The 14,709-nt window shown below is 49.1% G+C and overlaps 7 protein-coding genes across 7 annotated transcripts; 2 read left to right on the top strand and 5 right to left on the bottom strand.

Moving 5' to 3' along the window:
- Positions 1-39: 39 nt before the first annotated feature.
- MCYG_00564 (60S ribosomal protein L24) lies at positions 40-1,175 on the top strand (the record flags this gene model as incomplete). Its single annotated transcript, XM_002850414.1, has 3 exons — positions 40-146; positions 260-403; positions 585-1,175. 3 exons carry the CDS (start codon positions 96-98, stop codon positions 870-872), a joined length of 483 nt encoding a protein of 160 aa, XP_002850460.1.
- Positions 1,176-3,229: 2,054 nt separating this feature from the next.
- Positions 3,230-3,937, bottom strand: MCYG_00563 (glucosamine 6-phosphate N-acetyltransferase; the record flags this gene model as incomplete). The annotated part of the gene is made up of 2 exons (XM_002850413.1): positions 3,230-3,319; positions 3,383-3,937. The coding sequence occupies 2 exons, from the start codon at positions 3,935-3,937 to the stop codon at positions 3,230-3,232; spliced, it is 645 nt and encodes a 214-aa protein (XP_002850459.1).
- A 420-nt stretch (positions 3,938-4,357) lies between these two features.
- On the bottom strand, positions 4,358-5,113 carry MCYG_00562 (conserved hypothetical protein; the record flags this gene model as incomplete). Its single annotated transcript, XM_002850412.1, has 2 exons — positions 4,358-4,721; positions 4,779-5,113. 2 exons carry the CDS (start codon positions 5,111-5,113, stop codon positions 4,358-4,360), a joined length of 699 nt encoding a protein of 232 aa, XP_002850458.1.
- Positions 5,114-5,661: 548 nt separating this feature from the next.
- On the bottom strand, positions 5,662-7,620 carry MCYG_00561 (fumarate hydratase; the record flags this gene model as incomplete). The annotated part of the gene is made up of 5 exons (XM_002850411.1): positions 5,662-5,848; positions 5,930-6,947; positions 7,016-7,131; positions 7,215-7,252; positions 7,417-7,620. 5 exons carry the CDS (start codon positions 7,618-7,620, stop codon positions 5,662-5,664), a joined length of 1,563 nt encoding a protein of 520 aa, XP_002850457.1.
- Positions 7,621-7,930: 310 nt separating this feature from the next.
- On the bottom strand, positions 7,931-9,593 carry MCYG_00560 (carboxylesterase; the record flags this gene model as incomplete). Its single annotated transcript, XM_002850410.1, has 4 exons — positions 7,931-8,188; positions 8,248-8,562; positions 8,627-9,154; positions 9,510-9,593. The coding sequence occupies 4 exons, from the start codon at positions 9,591-9,593 to the stop codon at positions 7,931-7,933; spliced, it is 1,185 nt and encodes a 394-aa protein (XP_002850456.1).
- A 307-nt stretch (positions 9,594-9,900) lies between these two features.
- MCYG_00559 (flavin containing monooxygenase 5) lies at positions 9,901-11,670 on the top strand (the record flags this gene model as incomplete). The annotated part of the gene is made up of 4 exons (XM_002850409.1): positions 9,901-9,931; positions 9,983-10,678; positions 10,740-11,296; positions 11,455-11,670. 4 exons carry the CDS (start codon positions 9,901-9,903, stop codon positions 11,668-11,670), a joined length of 1,500 nt encoding a protein of 499 aa, XP_002850455.1.
- A 91-nt stretch (positions 11,671-11,761) lies between these two features.
- MCYG_00558 (cytochrome P450 3A9) lies at positions 11,762-14,099 on the bottom strand (the record flags this gene model as incomplete). Its single annotated transcript, XM_002850408.1, has 6 exons — positions 11,762-12,150; positions 12,207-12,327; positions 12,533-12,918; positions 13,138-13,462; positions 13,500-13,736; positions 13,965-14,099. The coding sequence occupies 6 exons, from the start codon at positions 14,097-14,099 to the stop codon at positions 11,762-11,764; spliced, it is 1,593 nt and encodes a 530-aa protein (XP_002850454.1).
- Positions 14,100-14,709: the final 610 nt, after the last annotated feature.

Genomic DNA, 14,709 nt, shown 5'->3' with positions numbered 1-14,709 from the left:
TCACCAAGTTCAATCTGAGTCGCAAACGAGTTAATTCACATCGACGTCAACAATTCAACCTCGTAAACGCCGGCTGCGCATCACCACAACTCAAGATGCGTACCTACGACGACTCCTTCAGCGGTCAGAAGATCTACCCCGGAAAGGTACGTTTCAACCTGGCTCATCGACCATTGAACTCCACCAAACGACTCCGAGAACAGCTTTGAGGTTCAAGGTTGATGAACTACTGCTAACTTAACTTTTCTTTGATTTACAGGGTAAGCTGTACGTCCGAGGCGACAGCAAGATCTTCCGATTCCAAAATGGCAAAAGCGAATCTCTCTTCCTTCAGCGCAAGAACCCACGTCGGATAGCCTGGACCATCCTTTACCGAAGACAACACAAGAAGGGTCTTTCTGAAGTGAGTGATCACTCCTATATTCGAGTTCATGGGGACGCTGTCCCAGGTGTTTATTCTGCGAAAAATTTGACTGGCGGAAAATATTGGCCGAAACGAGATGATTAGAGCGAAGAATGGATTTGGAGTGGGATACTATACTGCATATCGAGACTGACGACGCGATATTTTCGATATATTATAGGAAGTTGCCAAGAAGCGTACCCGTCGTGTCGTAAAGCACCAGCGTGCCATTGTCGGTGCCTCTCTCGATGTCATCAAGGAGCGCCGAACCATGCGTCCTGAGGCCCGTATGGCCGCCCGCCAGGCAGCCGTAAAGGAGGCTAAGGAAAAGAAATCTGCCGCTGAGAGCAAGAAGAGAGCTGAGAAGGCCAAAGCTGCCCAGAACGCCGCCCGAGGACAAGGTGGCCGAATTCAAAGCAAACAGGGTTCAAAGGGATCCGCTCCCAAGGTCGCTGCTAAGTCTCGTTAAATCTTGCTAGATGGGAGGTGGACGACGGATTTACGGACTGTGTGGTATTACGATGGGTGTTTGGGCCTGGCATGCTTTTTAAAGGGGTTAAAAAAACCATCCTTCATAATGAGAGCGTTCCTTCGTGAGGCCTGTTACCATCGATTGATGGGTAGGCCTGGTAAAATGAACTATTCTCTTTTACCTATTCCAGCAGCGGTTTCAGCCATACCATGCTTCTTCCTTGACAGAACTCACGACTATCTCAAGTTATATCTCGCCGTTCAAACCCCTGGCGAGTTTGATGATAGCTAAAAATGAGATCCTTTTTACCATGTACTTCTGTTAACTACGTGGTTTGGACGATGATATACGTAATTCTGTAGCTGTATCATCATATCTTCATCTGAATGAGCTCTCGGGATACACTCTATAATTCTCCCCATGATGATAAACTCATACAAACCGTCTTATCAAGAAAGGGCACTCCCAATAACGTCCCGAAACGGGTAAGGTTAGGGCTCAAACCCTACGAGGGAAAATACTGTGTCTTGGCGTTCGCTTCCTCCAAAGAACTTCGACTCCAACCAAAACGACAAACCCAGCGAGAGACCATCGGCATCGAAAGAACAAAGTCGTCAACGCATCCAAAGCACACGGTTAGTTAACTACATTACCCTCTCGAAAAATACATCTCGGACGGTTTCCCTCGTTGCGCCCTTTCTTTTATGAACTTGGGCACGCCGTTACCGTCTAAGACTCGCTTAGCTTCAACCCTTTGAAAACGACCAGACATCAACTAACCTAGAAATTTTTGTCGCCTAAACAGTTGCATCTCTACGATTTACGAACCGATCACACATCATGGGTAAAGTTCACGGTTCGCTCGCTCGTGCGGGTAAAGTCAAGTCTCAGACTCCAAAGGTCAGTTTTACCAGCCCAACATGACAACTTCGGCGTGCCACACGAAGTTCGAGCGAACCCCAGGAGAACATCTGCTTTCTGTTGTAATATGGAGGAAGGCACCCGGGAACGAACGATGCGTTGGCTTGGGGCTGTCATGTCCGGAGTAATGCTATCATGAAGATCTAGTAGACTGACTCATCATTCGGAGGAATAGGTTGAGCCACAAGAGAAGAAGAAGACACCAAAGGGCCGTGCTAAGAAGCGTCTCCAATACACTCGACGATTCGTCAACGTCACGATGACCGGTGGAAAGCGAAAGGTATGTCTCCTTGGTTTAAAGCACGGAATAGAGACAGCATATGACACTCAAACGGGCAACAGAAGGCTAACTTACCCATTACAGATGAACCCCAACCCAGGCGCCGCATAAGCAATATAATGTGTCGATATTTTTTTTTTTTTTTTGCGCTTCACGCCTCGTATCATCAGCTTTGCTTTCTGTGAAATCCCAAAAACGTTCGAATATGGTGGAAGAACCCATGATTCCTCTTCTACCTGGGCGGATATGAAACAGACACTCGGAGAATGAGGATGGAAAATGCTATGGATATCAAACCCGGAAATGGAGCGGAGTGGTTGAACATGGTATTGTCTATTGCGAGCTTGGTATGGATATTGAGGGAACGAAATAGAAATCAAAGCTGCAAAGAGGTGCATAATGAATGGGTTGTTGATATGGGAATGAATTTAAGAGATCTTTAATTACATCTTCCCATAAATATCACGATTGTTCATTTTGATTTCAACGTGCTGTCCCATCCGTGCGTCTTAAGAGATTTATGTACTCTTGAGACTGTAGAAATTGTCTTTTACAGTAACTGTCCCAACACTTGAAATCTACTGGCGGATGCAAAACGTACGCTTTTATTGACTCTTTTCATGGGGTTTTGTAATATAGGTGATGATGCAAAGAGCTTTCTTTGCAACTATTCTACCATGGGAGAAAGAAATGTAAGGCTCATGGCCCATTTAAAGTCAGGTCTTCCACCTATATATACAGAGGTCTGCAATAGCAGCCACCGTCTGTAGTTGAGTCTAAGTCGCGTAACGCCATAGATCCGCCGCTTCAGCCCATGTCTATCATCGTCATAATCATTAATGGGCCGTTCATCCTACCTACAAATATATAAACTTCGGAATAACGATCTCCAAACAAGTAACAAAACCCAGCTGTACCTGCACAAGACATGGCTATAGCTTGCAGCATCACCTGTTTTAACACCTCAATCCAATAGCGGATACAGAACATGTGACAGGTATTTCAAAAAGGTGCCTCAAGCTCAGCCCTCCGTACACTGTTGTTATAAACAGGACTGGAACGCAAATAAACCCAAACCCTGGACCATCTATGATCTATGTGGAATGTTTAAAGAAACTTGCTCATCCAGGAGTCCAATAGCGCAAAGGGGGAATCAGTAGTAATGGGCCATTTCCAAGCCAGCACGCTTAAAGCCACATTTTAAATAGAAGCCCTCGTTGGCTTCGGAACAGTCAAGGATGGACTGGAGGTAGAAACAAGAAATTAGCAACTGTCTTTCCAATAAGTAATATCAGGGGTAATGTACCTTGTAGCAGCCGGCTTCTTTCGCAACATAGTCCAAAGCATGAATCATACGCAAGCCCAGCTTCTTTCCCTGCTGGCCGCTTTCAATGGCAATATCTTCGATGTGTCCCACCATTCCAGCGGAATGGATAAACTTCCTTTCAACGATCAAACTGCCGGTACCAACGACTCGACCCGTTCCGTCACAGATGACGAGTACATAATATTCATCATTACGCTTGGCCATCCAGTCATATCGCTCATTCCAGAGCTCGGTGGTAAACTCTCCCACCTTCGTGAGGACGCTGAGGACATCAAGAAAGCCGTTCTTGTAGTCTGAGCGGCGAAGAGGGCGGAGCGTATAGTTCTCAGGGAGCAGGGAGACAACCTCAGGAGAGATATAGGAGGATGAAAAGAGGCCCTCTTCAGTTTCCTTCTCACTGGGTTTGGCTACTTCAGTCACCGCTGGTTTCACCTCTGGTTTAACCTCCTTGGTATGAATCGCAAGCATCTTGGTGTCGATGCAGTTATTTGTAATGGCCACAGGAATGTTGGCGGATGGGATGTCGGCTGCCATTGGATAAGCTGATGGTATGCAAATTGAAGAGACGGGTTAGTGGAATATGTCTGGGGTTGATGGAGCAGGATTCAGGGGTGAGAAGAGGCGGGGTGCGGCTTGCAATGCAAAGCTGCAAGTGTGATAGTTTAAGGGAAAAACTGCGTGACAATGGCAAAGGAAGAAGAGAATTAAGCCAACGAAACAAAGACTCTCTTGTTATCCAAGGAATTGTAGGCAGGAAGGAAGAAAGGGAGTTCGATCAAGGGGAGAAAAAAAAGGAGGCGGTAACTTCTTGTCTCAAATCAAGCTCTCAAGGCGCTGAATCATCAACTCTTTAATGACGTCAGGTGATACCGCCTATTAAAATAAGCGCCGTCAATTTCTCTAACTCGATATCAAAGACCAAACATATCTCTTGCTAATACACATCATAATCTTCTAGTTCTCCTCGATGAGGACTCTATAGACATAAAAATCGATGTCAACATTATCGGCAAGATACGCCCCAAACTTTGGATCCGCCCGACCAGGAAACGTCGTTGCGGCGAACTGAGTATCCCCCTGAGGACCAAGTTTTTGGACTTCTCCATTCCAGGAAAACTTGACCCAACCCGGCGTGTTTGTGTTGATCAAGAAGTCTGCACGGTACCTGGTGTTGACCTTAGGCGTGGTTTGCCATAGGACCTGCCGTGGCGCATCCCATTTAGGCTGATACTGAAGCTGGAGATTGTTGCGAGAGAATTTCAAGGCCAGAGGGACGTTAGCCCCACCATCTTCGGCGTTATCCGTGAGATATTCCTTACTTTACTTTGAATTAACTTAAGCTCGCCTTATGGAACGAACGGCTGTATAAACTTACAATTGCCAAATGCTGAGGCTCTGCTGAACTTCCCCCAGGGAAAATTCATAGCGAATGGCATAGGTCTTATTTTTCTTCGTTTCTTTGTTGAGCGAGTGATACTCAGCGCGGAGCATTCCCATCTTTTTGTGGAAATGGGCCGCGGGAACGCCATTTGGGTCGTTTCCTTTCTTAATGAACAAGTCTGGAATATTATCCTGGATCATTGTTCCTCGTGTGGTTTCGAGGTTCCGCAGGCCTAGGGTGGATGGATCATCTCCTCGCTGAGACTGAAAGTCTATGAGGATTGCACCGAGTGCCGAACCAATGGTCATGACAATTGGAAGTAAACGCATGATGGGCTGCTATGAAGATAATGCTTGATAGGGTATAGAGAGGAATAAAGGGCTTCTTTGAATATAGAGCAGACCATATCGCGGACTATAGACAGTTTTTATAGCTGATATTAGACACCACGGCCGAGCGGGTGGATGCTGATCTCATAGATGCTACACTACTTGAATACGAGCTGCAGTCGACTATAGTTTCGATGAAGCGAAAGTATGCCCCCAAAACTCCATAAATGCAGCCTTGTTAGGATATTACTGGGGGCAAAGGTCGTACGTGAATCCTGTAGTGAAACAAGAGGCCCAGACCCAGAGAAAGTGGTAAAGGGGCTAAAATCTGCCTCATTATAGACATGAATATATATCTATTAAACTCAAGATGCTTGGTTATTGCTTAGCAAGAAGAATGAAGTTTAACATCATTGTCATTTTAAGCACCTCTTAAGACGCATGCTCCAACGTAGGACTAATCTAAGATTTGGTATTTACATAGCTTTTTAAAACAAGGGCCCCCAAGTTTAAGGTATCATTCGAGGCTTAAGCTAAGGAATGGACTTTTACTTGCGATCCTTGGGGCTAATCATCAGTTCCGGTCGAACGTGCTTGTCAAAGTCTTCCTCGCTGAGAGCCTTGAGTTCCATGGCACTCTGCTTCAGGGTAAGACCCTTCTTATGGGCATTCTTGGCAACCTTGGACGCCATATCGTAACCAATAACGGGGTTTAGGCAGGTGACAAGCATGAGACTAGATGGATTCAATGTTCACATAAGTATCAGGAGCAACACAACAGTGAGGGGAAGAGAGAGAAAAAAGAAGAAACCTTACCTCTCGTGCAAAAGAGCGTCAATTCTCTTGCGGTCGGCCTCGAGGCCAACCACGAGGTTCTTCTCGAACGACTTCATTCCGTCACTCAAGATGCGAACGCTATGAAGCAGGTTGCGGATCATGACTGGCTTGAACACATTGAGCTCAAAGTTACCGTTCATTCCGGAAACGGTGGTGGCGACATGGTTGCCCATAACCTGGGCGCAGATCATGGTGAGAGACTCGCACTGGGTAGGATTAACCTTTCCAGGCATGATGGAGGAACCGGGTTCGTTCTCGGGGAGCTGGAGCTCACCAAGACCGCAGCGAGGACCAGAACCGAGGAAGCGAATATCCTGGGCAATCTTGAAGAGAGAGGCGGCGAGGGTGTTGAGTGCGCCTGAAGCTTCAACAACAGCGTCGTGAGCAGCAAGGACCTCGAACTTATTTGGCGAGGTCTTGAACTGCTTGCCGGTCATCTTGCTGACCTCCTCGGCAATGGCTTCATCGAAGCCCTTGAAGGTGTTGAGACCGGTACCGACGGCGGTACCTCCCTGAGCAAGCAATCGGAGATCAGGCAGGGAATTCTCAACGCGAGTAATGTTGCGCTGGAGCTGAGATACATAGCCGGAGAACTCCTGGCCGAGAGTGAGGGGAGTGGCATCCTGCAAGTGGGTTCTGCCAATCTTGATGATGTCGTTGAATTGGTCTACTTTCTTCTGCAGGGCGTCCCTGAGGCTGGTCAAGGCTGGTAGGAGGGAGTCCTCGAGCTCCAGAACGGCAGCAATGTGCATGACGGTAGGGAAGGTGTCGTTGGATGAGGCGGACATGTTGACGTGGTCATTTGGGTGGACGGGTTTCTTGCTGCCCATGGTTCCTCCCAGGATCTCAATGGCACGGTTGGAAATAACCTCGTTGGCGTTCATGTTGGACTGGGTGCCAGAGCCGGTCTGCCAGACAACGAGAGGGAAGTGGTCGACCAGTTTGAGGTCCGCAACCTCAGCAGCGGCCTGCTGGATCGCCTTGCCAATAACAGGGTCTTGGTACAAGTGTTCACATCAGTTGATCTGTTATTTATTGCGTAGTTGCGTCGAGAGGAGTAAATACCGAGTCCATATCTCATGTTCACAGTGGCAGCAGCACCCTTGAGGATACCGAGGGCACGCACAATCGGAGTGGGCATGCGGTCCTGTGGTTGTCCAATATCAAAGTTCCCAAGGGACCTGTAACCCTGGAGTATCAGCCATTCCATCCCACTATATCTTGCTACTACTTTCTTGTAGACTTCGATTATCTATCTGCGCACCTCTGAGTCTGGGCTCCCCAGTATTTATCTCCAGGAACCTATAGCCATAAGTCGGTGTCCGTATACAACTGTTCGAGTTGACTATAGAGCAACCCTACCTGGATCTCACCAAAGGCATCGGTCTCAGTACGAGGAGCAGCCTATGTAACCCGCCGGTCAGCATCTATAACACAGTGTTCACTATAGATAGAAACATCCGCACCATCATTCTTGCGGTAGAAGCGAATCCTCTGACGTTGTATCCGGTAAACTGGCACTTATTCGAGACAGACGACGGGCGGAGGGCACTACTTATAGAGCGGCCGCAGGAGTTCCGAAGGTGGAGAGTATGATGAGAAACGAACGATCGAGCTGCGGGTTTCGATGCGACACGCCCGAGGGCTCGAAGGGACGTGGAATTAAGCATTCTACCGGGAGCTAAAAGGCGCAAAAGTAAAAAAGGAAGAAGATAATATTATACAGAACAGAACGCAGGAAGAAGTCAATGAAGATGGTACACGGTCAATTGGGATACAAGCACACAGCAGTGAAGAGAGAGAGAGAATAAGAAGAACTAAATGAGGAAGAAGTTGAAGCTGTCCTTTTTTTTTTTTCTGGGGTGAAAAGGAAGAACCCGAGTTTTTCCGGCCCCGTCGAAACAGGGGGAGGATGAAGAGTTTCTCTCTCTACTCTAGACAAATTGATAACAACAGCTGGGATTCAGTCATTATTTGTGGTTATTCACAGAGAGCGCCGGCCAGGGCAGTGACAGACTGCTTCATGAAGAGCCTCCCGCCGTCGAGGAGCCCGTTCAGGTGGGCAAAGGTATGGGGCACACCAGGGACACGGATATGCTCGACCTTGACCCCTGCGGACTCCAGTTTCTTCGCATAGGCAGCGCCTTCGTCTCGAAGAGGGTCCATCTCGGCGGTCCAGACGACAGCTGGAGCAAGGTTGGCGAAGTTGGGGGCGAAGATGGGTGATATCTTCCAGTCCTATAGCCCTGTCAGCTAACGCCAGACTGGTTAAAGAGAAGGTACAGGAAGCGACTTACATCGTCGGATCTCTCTGGGCGAGGGTTTCCAAGCCAGTGACGATGGAAATATTCCATTCGCTCGACAGGCAGTGCAACGGTATGCTCCATCTCGCGGTATGACTCGTACGGGGTGTTTTCACGGTCAAAATCGCCGGTCGGGGTGAAGGAACTGTGCATGTCGACCACCGGCACCACGAGGAGTTGGAGGCTCAGTGGGTAGCCATGGTCTCTACACATATGGGCAACCACTGCGCTGAGATGGCCGCCTGCCGATGCACCTCCGACGGCAAACCTAGAGACGTCCAGGTTGAATTCGATTGCCTTGCTTCTCACCTGACGGGAAAATGTTAGAGCATTCTCTTCTCCTTCTTTACAACCGAGATGCAACTCGTCTTACCCATTCCAAAGCAGCCCAGCAATCTTCAATGGCCGTGGGATAGCGGTGCTCGGGTGCGAGACGGTAGTCGACGTCAAAGACAACGACCTCGCCTTGAAGGTCATGGACGATTCGCTTGCAGACGTGATGGTCAGCGAACAGGCCGCCAAACACCCAGCCGCCGCCGTGGAAGTTGAGATACACTCCCCGTTTCTTCTCCTTCCCCGCCGCGTCCTTGACTGGGGCCATTTCAAAGACCCGGATGGCGATCTCGCCTCCCCTGACTGGACATTTTCGCTCAGTTATACAGTGCACCTCCGGCCCGGGAGTCTGGCCATAGGATATCAGATACTTTGAGGGGTTCTTCCGGAACTCCTCTATCGGAATCTGGTGGGTGTGCAACCGTCCAGCGTTATGGCGGTTATAATGCTGGACAAACACGGGATCGAACCTGTCAACCAGGTTCTCGGGGATACTGTTGAGCAGGGGCTGCAAGACCTCCGTTGGCTGGAGCTGGAGCAGTGCCGGATCTGCCACCCGCTTGGTTGTCTAGATGTATAAACACAACGGTCAGCCCACGTCGTTGGCTTAAAACAGCTGTATCCAGCTATGTCTCGGTATCATCACCATTGCCAAAGTGCCAGCTGTCTTCCTAGAGCTCCCACTGTCCTGGAATCAAGTGTGGTAGTCAAGATATACACCGTATGGCATCAACTTTCCACTGGGCAAAGCTGATAAACACGAGAGTAACAAGTATAAAACAGGGATTGAGCTGGTCAACTTTCAACCCCTCTCACTCGTCGGCTCTTCGTATATCTCGGCTCTTCTAGGCACCTCGGCGTTTTCTCCATGCATAGAATATATATATATATACATGTAATAGAGGGACGCAGGGAAGACTCACGCTGTTGTCCAAGAGGAGAGGATACTGTAGATATCTGCTGGCTGCCAGGCCCGTGGCCCTCAGGCGCCGCTTGAAACCAGACATTGCGGTTTGTCTCTGAGCGCGTTGTATGTCTAGAACTTGTCTCTCTGATGTTGTTTCTTCTCTCTGAAGTGTTCTATATTCTGTCTCTCTCATTGGAGTGTTGCTACTTAGAGAGTTCTTTCTCACGTGAAGCCTGGAGGATCTGGATAACTAAGTAAATAACAAACATGAACATGGACTTTTTGTATATTCGCCCCTGAAGCCTCCAACACTCTATCTACCTACAAGCCATTCTTTTATGCTTTTATAAAGTCTTGTCTATATACATTCATACACTCTTTGACTGGTTATTGGTGCAGTGTCAAAGATGGGGCTGAAGGTAGCCATCATAGGAGCCGGTAAGAAGCTGCCTCAGCAGCCTAAAAGAAACCGTACCTGACTTGTTACAGGGTTATCTGGCCTTGCATCGTTAAAGGCGTGTCTGGAAGACGGTATCACGGATGTTACAGTCTTTGAAGGACGAGATGTCATCGGTGGACAGTGGAACTACCAGGAGCCTGATCCAGAGTCTGGCGCAACAGCCTCGTCCATATATGACAATGTGATACTGAATTCATGCCGCGATACCTCATCCTTTAGTGATTTCCCCATCGATCCAGCTCGGTATCCGGATTTCTTTGGCCATCGTCAGTTTCTGCAGTATATCCATGAATATGTTGACCACTTTCGACTGGCGCCATACATCAAGCTCCAGACAACGGTCATCTCGTGCAGATTTCAGCAGACCAAGGCGGGAGCTGACGGTGTGATCGGGAAATGGGCGGTCGTCTACCAGAATCAAAATAGTGAGCCGGTTGAAGAAGTGTTCGATGCAGTGCTTGCATGTACAGGCACCCTCTCTAAGCCCCTGATACCAGACTTTGACGGCAGAGACAAGTTCCAGGGTGAACTATTCCACAGCCACACGTATCGAAAGCCGGCGAAGTTTGAGGGAAAGAGAGTTGCCATCATTGGGTTTGGAAACTCGGCGGCTGACCTGTCCTCTGAAATCAGCACTGTTGCCAAAGAGGTGCATTTGATTACTCGCAGGGGCGGATGGGTTATTCCCCGATATGTGCTGGGCAAGCCAGCAGAGGCTTACGACAGTGAGTAATATATCACCGTGTAGGCTGGGCTGATTCTAGATACATGCTCAACTGCGTATAGGTCGTGTATTCGAGACCATCCTTCCAAAGGGACTCTCGGAGTGGTGTCAGATGAAGCTGTGTGATGCCGTCATGGGCGCCCCTCCTGACGAGATCAAACCCTTACATAGGCTTTCTCAAGCAAACCTGACAGTTCGAAGCGACCTGCTAGAGAACATACGTACCGGACGTATTACTCCTCACCGTGCTGGCGTTGACCGGATCACTGAGTCCTCGATTGTCCTCACCAATGGAACCGCCCTGGAGGTAGATGTGATCATCTGCTGCACGGGCTATGATATCGAGTTACCCTACCTGTTAGATGAGTACTACCGGATGGAGGAGAAAGACAGCGTACTGCCTTCGAGGAACAGTCTTAATCTGTACAGGCTTGTCGCTGCGCCTCGGTTTCAGAACCTGTACTGCATAGGTTATATCCATCTCGAAGGACCTCTGGTACCAGTGGCAGAGGCACAAGCAAGATGGGCGGTCGGTGCCATCACTGGGCAGGTAACATTGCCTTCCGTGGAAGAAATGGAGAGATCGATCCGTACCTACCAGGAGGACCTAGCCTCTCAAGTAAGCTTCTCTTTTTTTCATTTTTTTTTTTGTTCCTTGCTAAGGTGTAGATGGTTACCTCGGACCGACATACAAACATAGTCAAGTATCTACCTTACTGCGACGACTTGTTCTCTCAGTTAAACGCAACCCCGACATTCTGGCGACTATTCCGGCAGATATTCACTTCTCATCCTGTACGAGCTTACAGGGTCCTTCTGGCAGTGTACTTTGGTCTCAACTCACCGGCTCAGTACCGCTTGTTTGGCAAGGCGGGAAATCCCAAGCTGGCCGCAGAGACCCTGCTAAGGCTGTCGAGAGGGGATAATAAGATGACTGACGAGGAGAAGAAGTGCATTCTGGACTACAAAGATACACACAAACCTTTGGAATAGCCTTGCAGCCGCCTTAATCCCTATACACAACCTATCATCAGAAACCCTAGGTGTAAATATATAGTCCTATCATAGACTAGACCTAAGAAGACTATGACAATGGAGCCGGAGTAACTCTAAGCTTTAATCCGTCGGTGGGTTTCAATGCAAAGCCCGTCTTTGGTATGTTGATAACTCTTTCAACTGGGTGAAACGCCCACTTCCGCAAAAGCTGTATGAGAAAGACCTTGATCTCAAGTAGTGCAAAGGCCCGCCCGATGCAGACACGCGGTCCGCTGTGGAAGGTCTGAAATACGTACGGGTCCTGCGCGGCTTCGGGCAAATTGTACCATCTATCCGGATCGAAGTCGTTGACCGTAGTACCCCATATGGATGGGTTGAGCTGGGAGACAGCAGGATATATCATCAATAGAGTCCCCGCGGGTACGATGTTGCCGCATATACTGATATCCTCTGAAGCAGTGCGCAGCACGGAAACGACTGTCGGGGTGCGTTAGCCAAATGCCGGGAGGAGATGAAGTAGGGGAGAAATTTACAAGGGGGGAAGAGCCGGAGAACCTCCTTTACGACGAAATCCAGATAATCTATTGATTGCACTGTTTCGTAAGTGTAGGTTTGCTCACGGATTGCTGCGTTTATGGCTGAGCGAAGCCGGACCTGTATAATCGGGTGGGTGGAGAGTAGATGGAGACACCACACTACTGCATTGGAGCTGGATTCGTGCCCTGCATATGGTTCGTTAGTGGGTTGTTAACATTCTCATCATACGGCACAAATGTACAGACCTGCAACCATAAATGTGCGTAGCTAAAAATTTTACTTTATTAACACGGTTACATGTTCTGTATCGAGTGGGACTGACCTGTGAAACCAACTGGTCTTCGCAAAACGGCTCACCCCTATCGAGGTATCCGCGTATTGTCATTGTGAGCAGATCATCGCCTTCCAGCACTTTTTCGGTGTAAGTTTCGACACTGAGAGCGAGGACACGCTGCTTGATGTGTTCTTCTAGCATCTGCTTGATGATTCGGTTTCCGTCGAGAAAGCGGCGGTTGGCCTGTATGGGTATCCATTTCCGGGCCGGAAACCAGTTATTGAGAGCTAGCATGATCTGGTCCGTGGAGGAGAGGTGCATGACATCGATGTACCGCTGGTCAAACTCTGAAGTCTGGGTGAGACTGTCGAGTTCGTAGCCCAGAACCGTCTTCCCTATCACGTCGAGGGTCGCCTTTGCCAGGAAGGATGATACTTGTTTGAAAAAAGTTAGAATATGGCGGGAGTAGATTATGCACTTTGGCCTTACCGTCTACCACCGTTCCATGCTCAGACGCGTGTGTCCCTATCAAGCTGGCCAACTGCTCACCCTTTGATACGATGACGGGCAGCAGCTTCTTGAGGTTTCCAACCAGAAAGGGGCCTATCATTATTAGTATATATATATGTATGTACATGGTATGGGGTAGATACCGGCAAGAATCCTGCGCTGGTGCTTATGGGCCTCTCCCTCCGCGAAGAAGACACCGGTCTCACCGATGAACTCGCCCGCGGTGCGGAAGAGGAAGCCAGGCTTGACGAAGGAGTAGCAGTGTGTCTGTGAGACCTCCCGCAGCGCCCTGGGACTGTTGACCAGGACGATCTCGGAGTTCCCCAGCATGAGGGGACGGATGAGGTCTGCATCCGGGAACTGTCTCATCCAGTTGACGGGCGCGGCATGAGGACTGCCACCGGTGAACTGTTTAATCGTCTGACCGAGGATTAAGTTCCCCTGTTTAGACTTTTTAGCAGTCGTGTCCTGTAGAGGCAAGCCGTCTATAAAAAAGATGACGCACCTTTGGAGTTGGCAGATGGCGCAGAGGAGAGACGGCAAAAGGGTAGATCAGAACATGGTATATCTTGACCGCCAGGTAGAAGAGAGCAGCGAGCAAGAGAGAGACCCGGATATCTATAGAGTGTGAATGGTATCTCAGGGCTTCTAGACCGAGCAAGCCAGCCACAACGAACGTAAATAACAGCGACAGCATCTTCCAGACGTTCGTCCAAGAGAGCAACGCATCAGCATCAATCCCCTGGATAGGAAATTAAAAAAAAAAAAAAAAAAAAGGAGAAAAAGAAAAGGGAGAGGGAGGCGCCGTCCTCGTTCTTTTAAATGACTTGCTTGTTTCCATGGCCTGGAGATCGCCCCCAGACCAAGATCAAGCTGGGACAGGTCAAGCTGGGACGAGACCAAGGAGCGGCCGTCCTCCCCCCCTGCAGCTCTCTGGACGGATATGCCTCGACCAGTGGAAGCAACGTACGCCGTATGTACTCCCCCTGTGTTGGTATAGGACAGTAGTAGATGCCTCCCGCAAAGCCGATAGGATCGATCCGTCGCTGTAAGCAACCACGGCCGCGTCCGCGATGCTCTCTGGCCTCTCTGTGCATATGCCCATTCCGGCCACAGTCACGGTCGAGCAAGGTCAAGCATGGTCGAGCATGGTCGAGGGTATCATCCGGTATGCATCATCCAGCTGTCGTCCGGCATGGCACGGCCTCGACGGTAGCAGTGAGAGAGGCTGCTTCTCCCGAGTGGCTGGCTGGGCAGATCACTCTTTCAACCCGCGGCCATAAACAAAGAAAACGAGAGAAATAAAAAAGAAATCCTTTGGATGCTTCTTTTTTATTCTTTTTCCTTTCTTTTCTTCTCTCGATCGATCTTCATCGGAGGAGTTTTGACATGCTGCAGCAGCTCCGCAAACAAGGGGCAGCAGCTTGCAGGGTCTTCCTTGTTTCCTCCTTCATCTCTCGTCTCTCCGTCGACGGCCTGCCAACGGGCCTGGCTCGACATATAAAACATCCATCATATAGACATGATAGAGTTGCTGCTAGAGAATCAACCTTGCAATCACGACATTTTCCTCTCTCCTGGCTTTCGTCCGTTTTTTTTTTTCATGTTGTGTGGAATCGATGGATACAAGAAGCTCCACCGGGAAGAAGAAAACCTCCACCGGCCAGAGACCATAGAGAAGACGTCGGGATGGCGTCTTTTTCGCCTGAGATAGC

This window comes from Microsporum canis, genomic scaffold (assembly GCF_000151145.1).
Source record: "Microsporum canis CBS 113480 supercont1.1 genomic scaffold, whole genome shotgun sequence".
Taxonomy (NCBI): domain Eukaryota; kingdom Fungi; phylum Ascomycota; class Eurotiomycetes; order Onygenales; family Arthrodermataceae; genus Microsporum; species Microsporum canis.
Note: the sequence above shows the minus strand (reverse complement) of the source record. Positions and strands in the feature narration are given on the sequence as shown.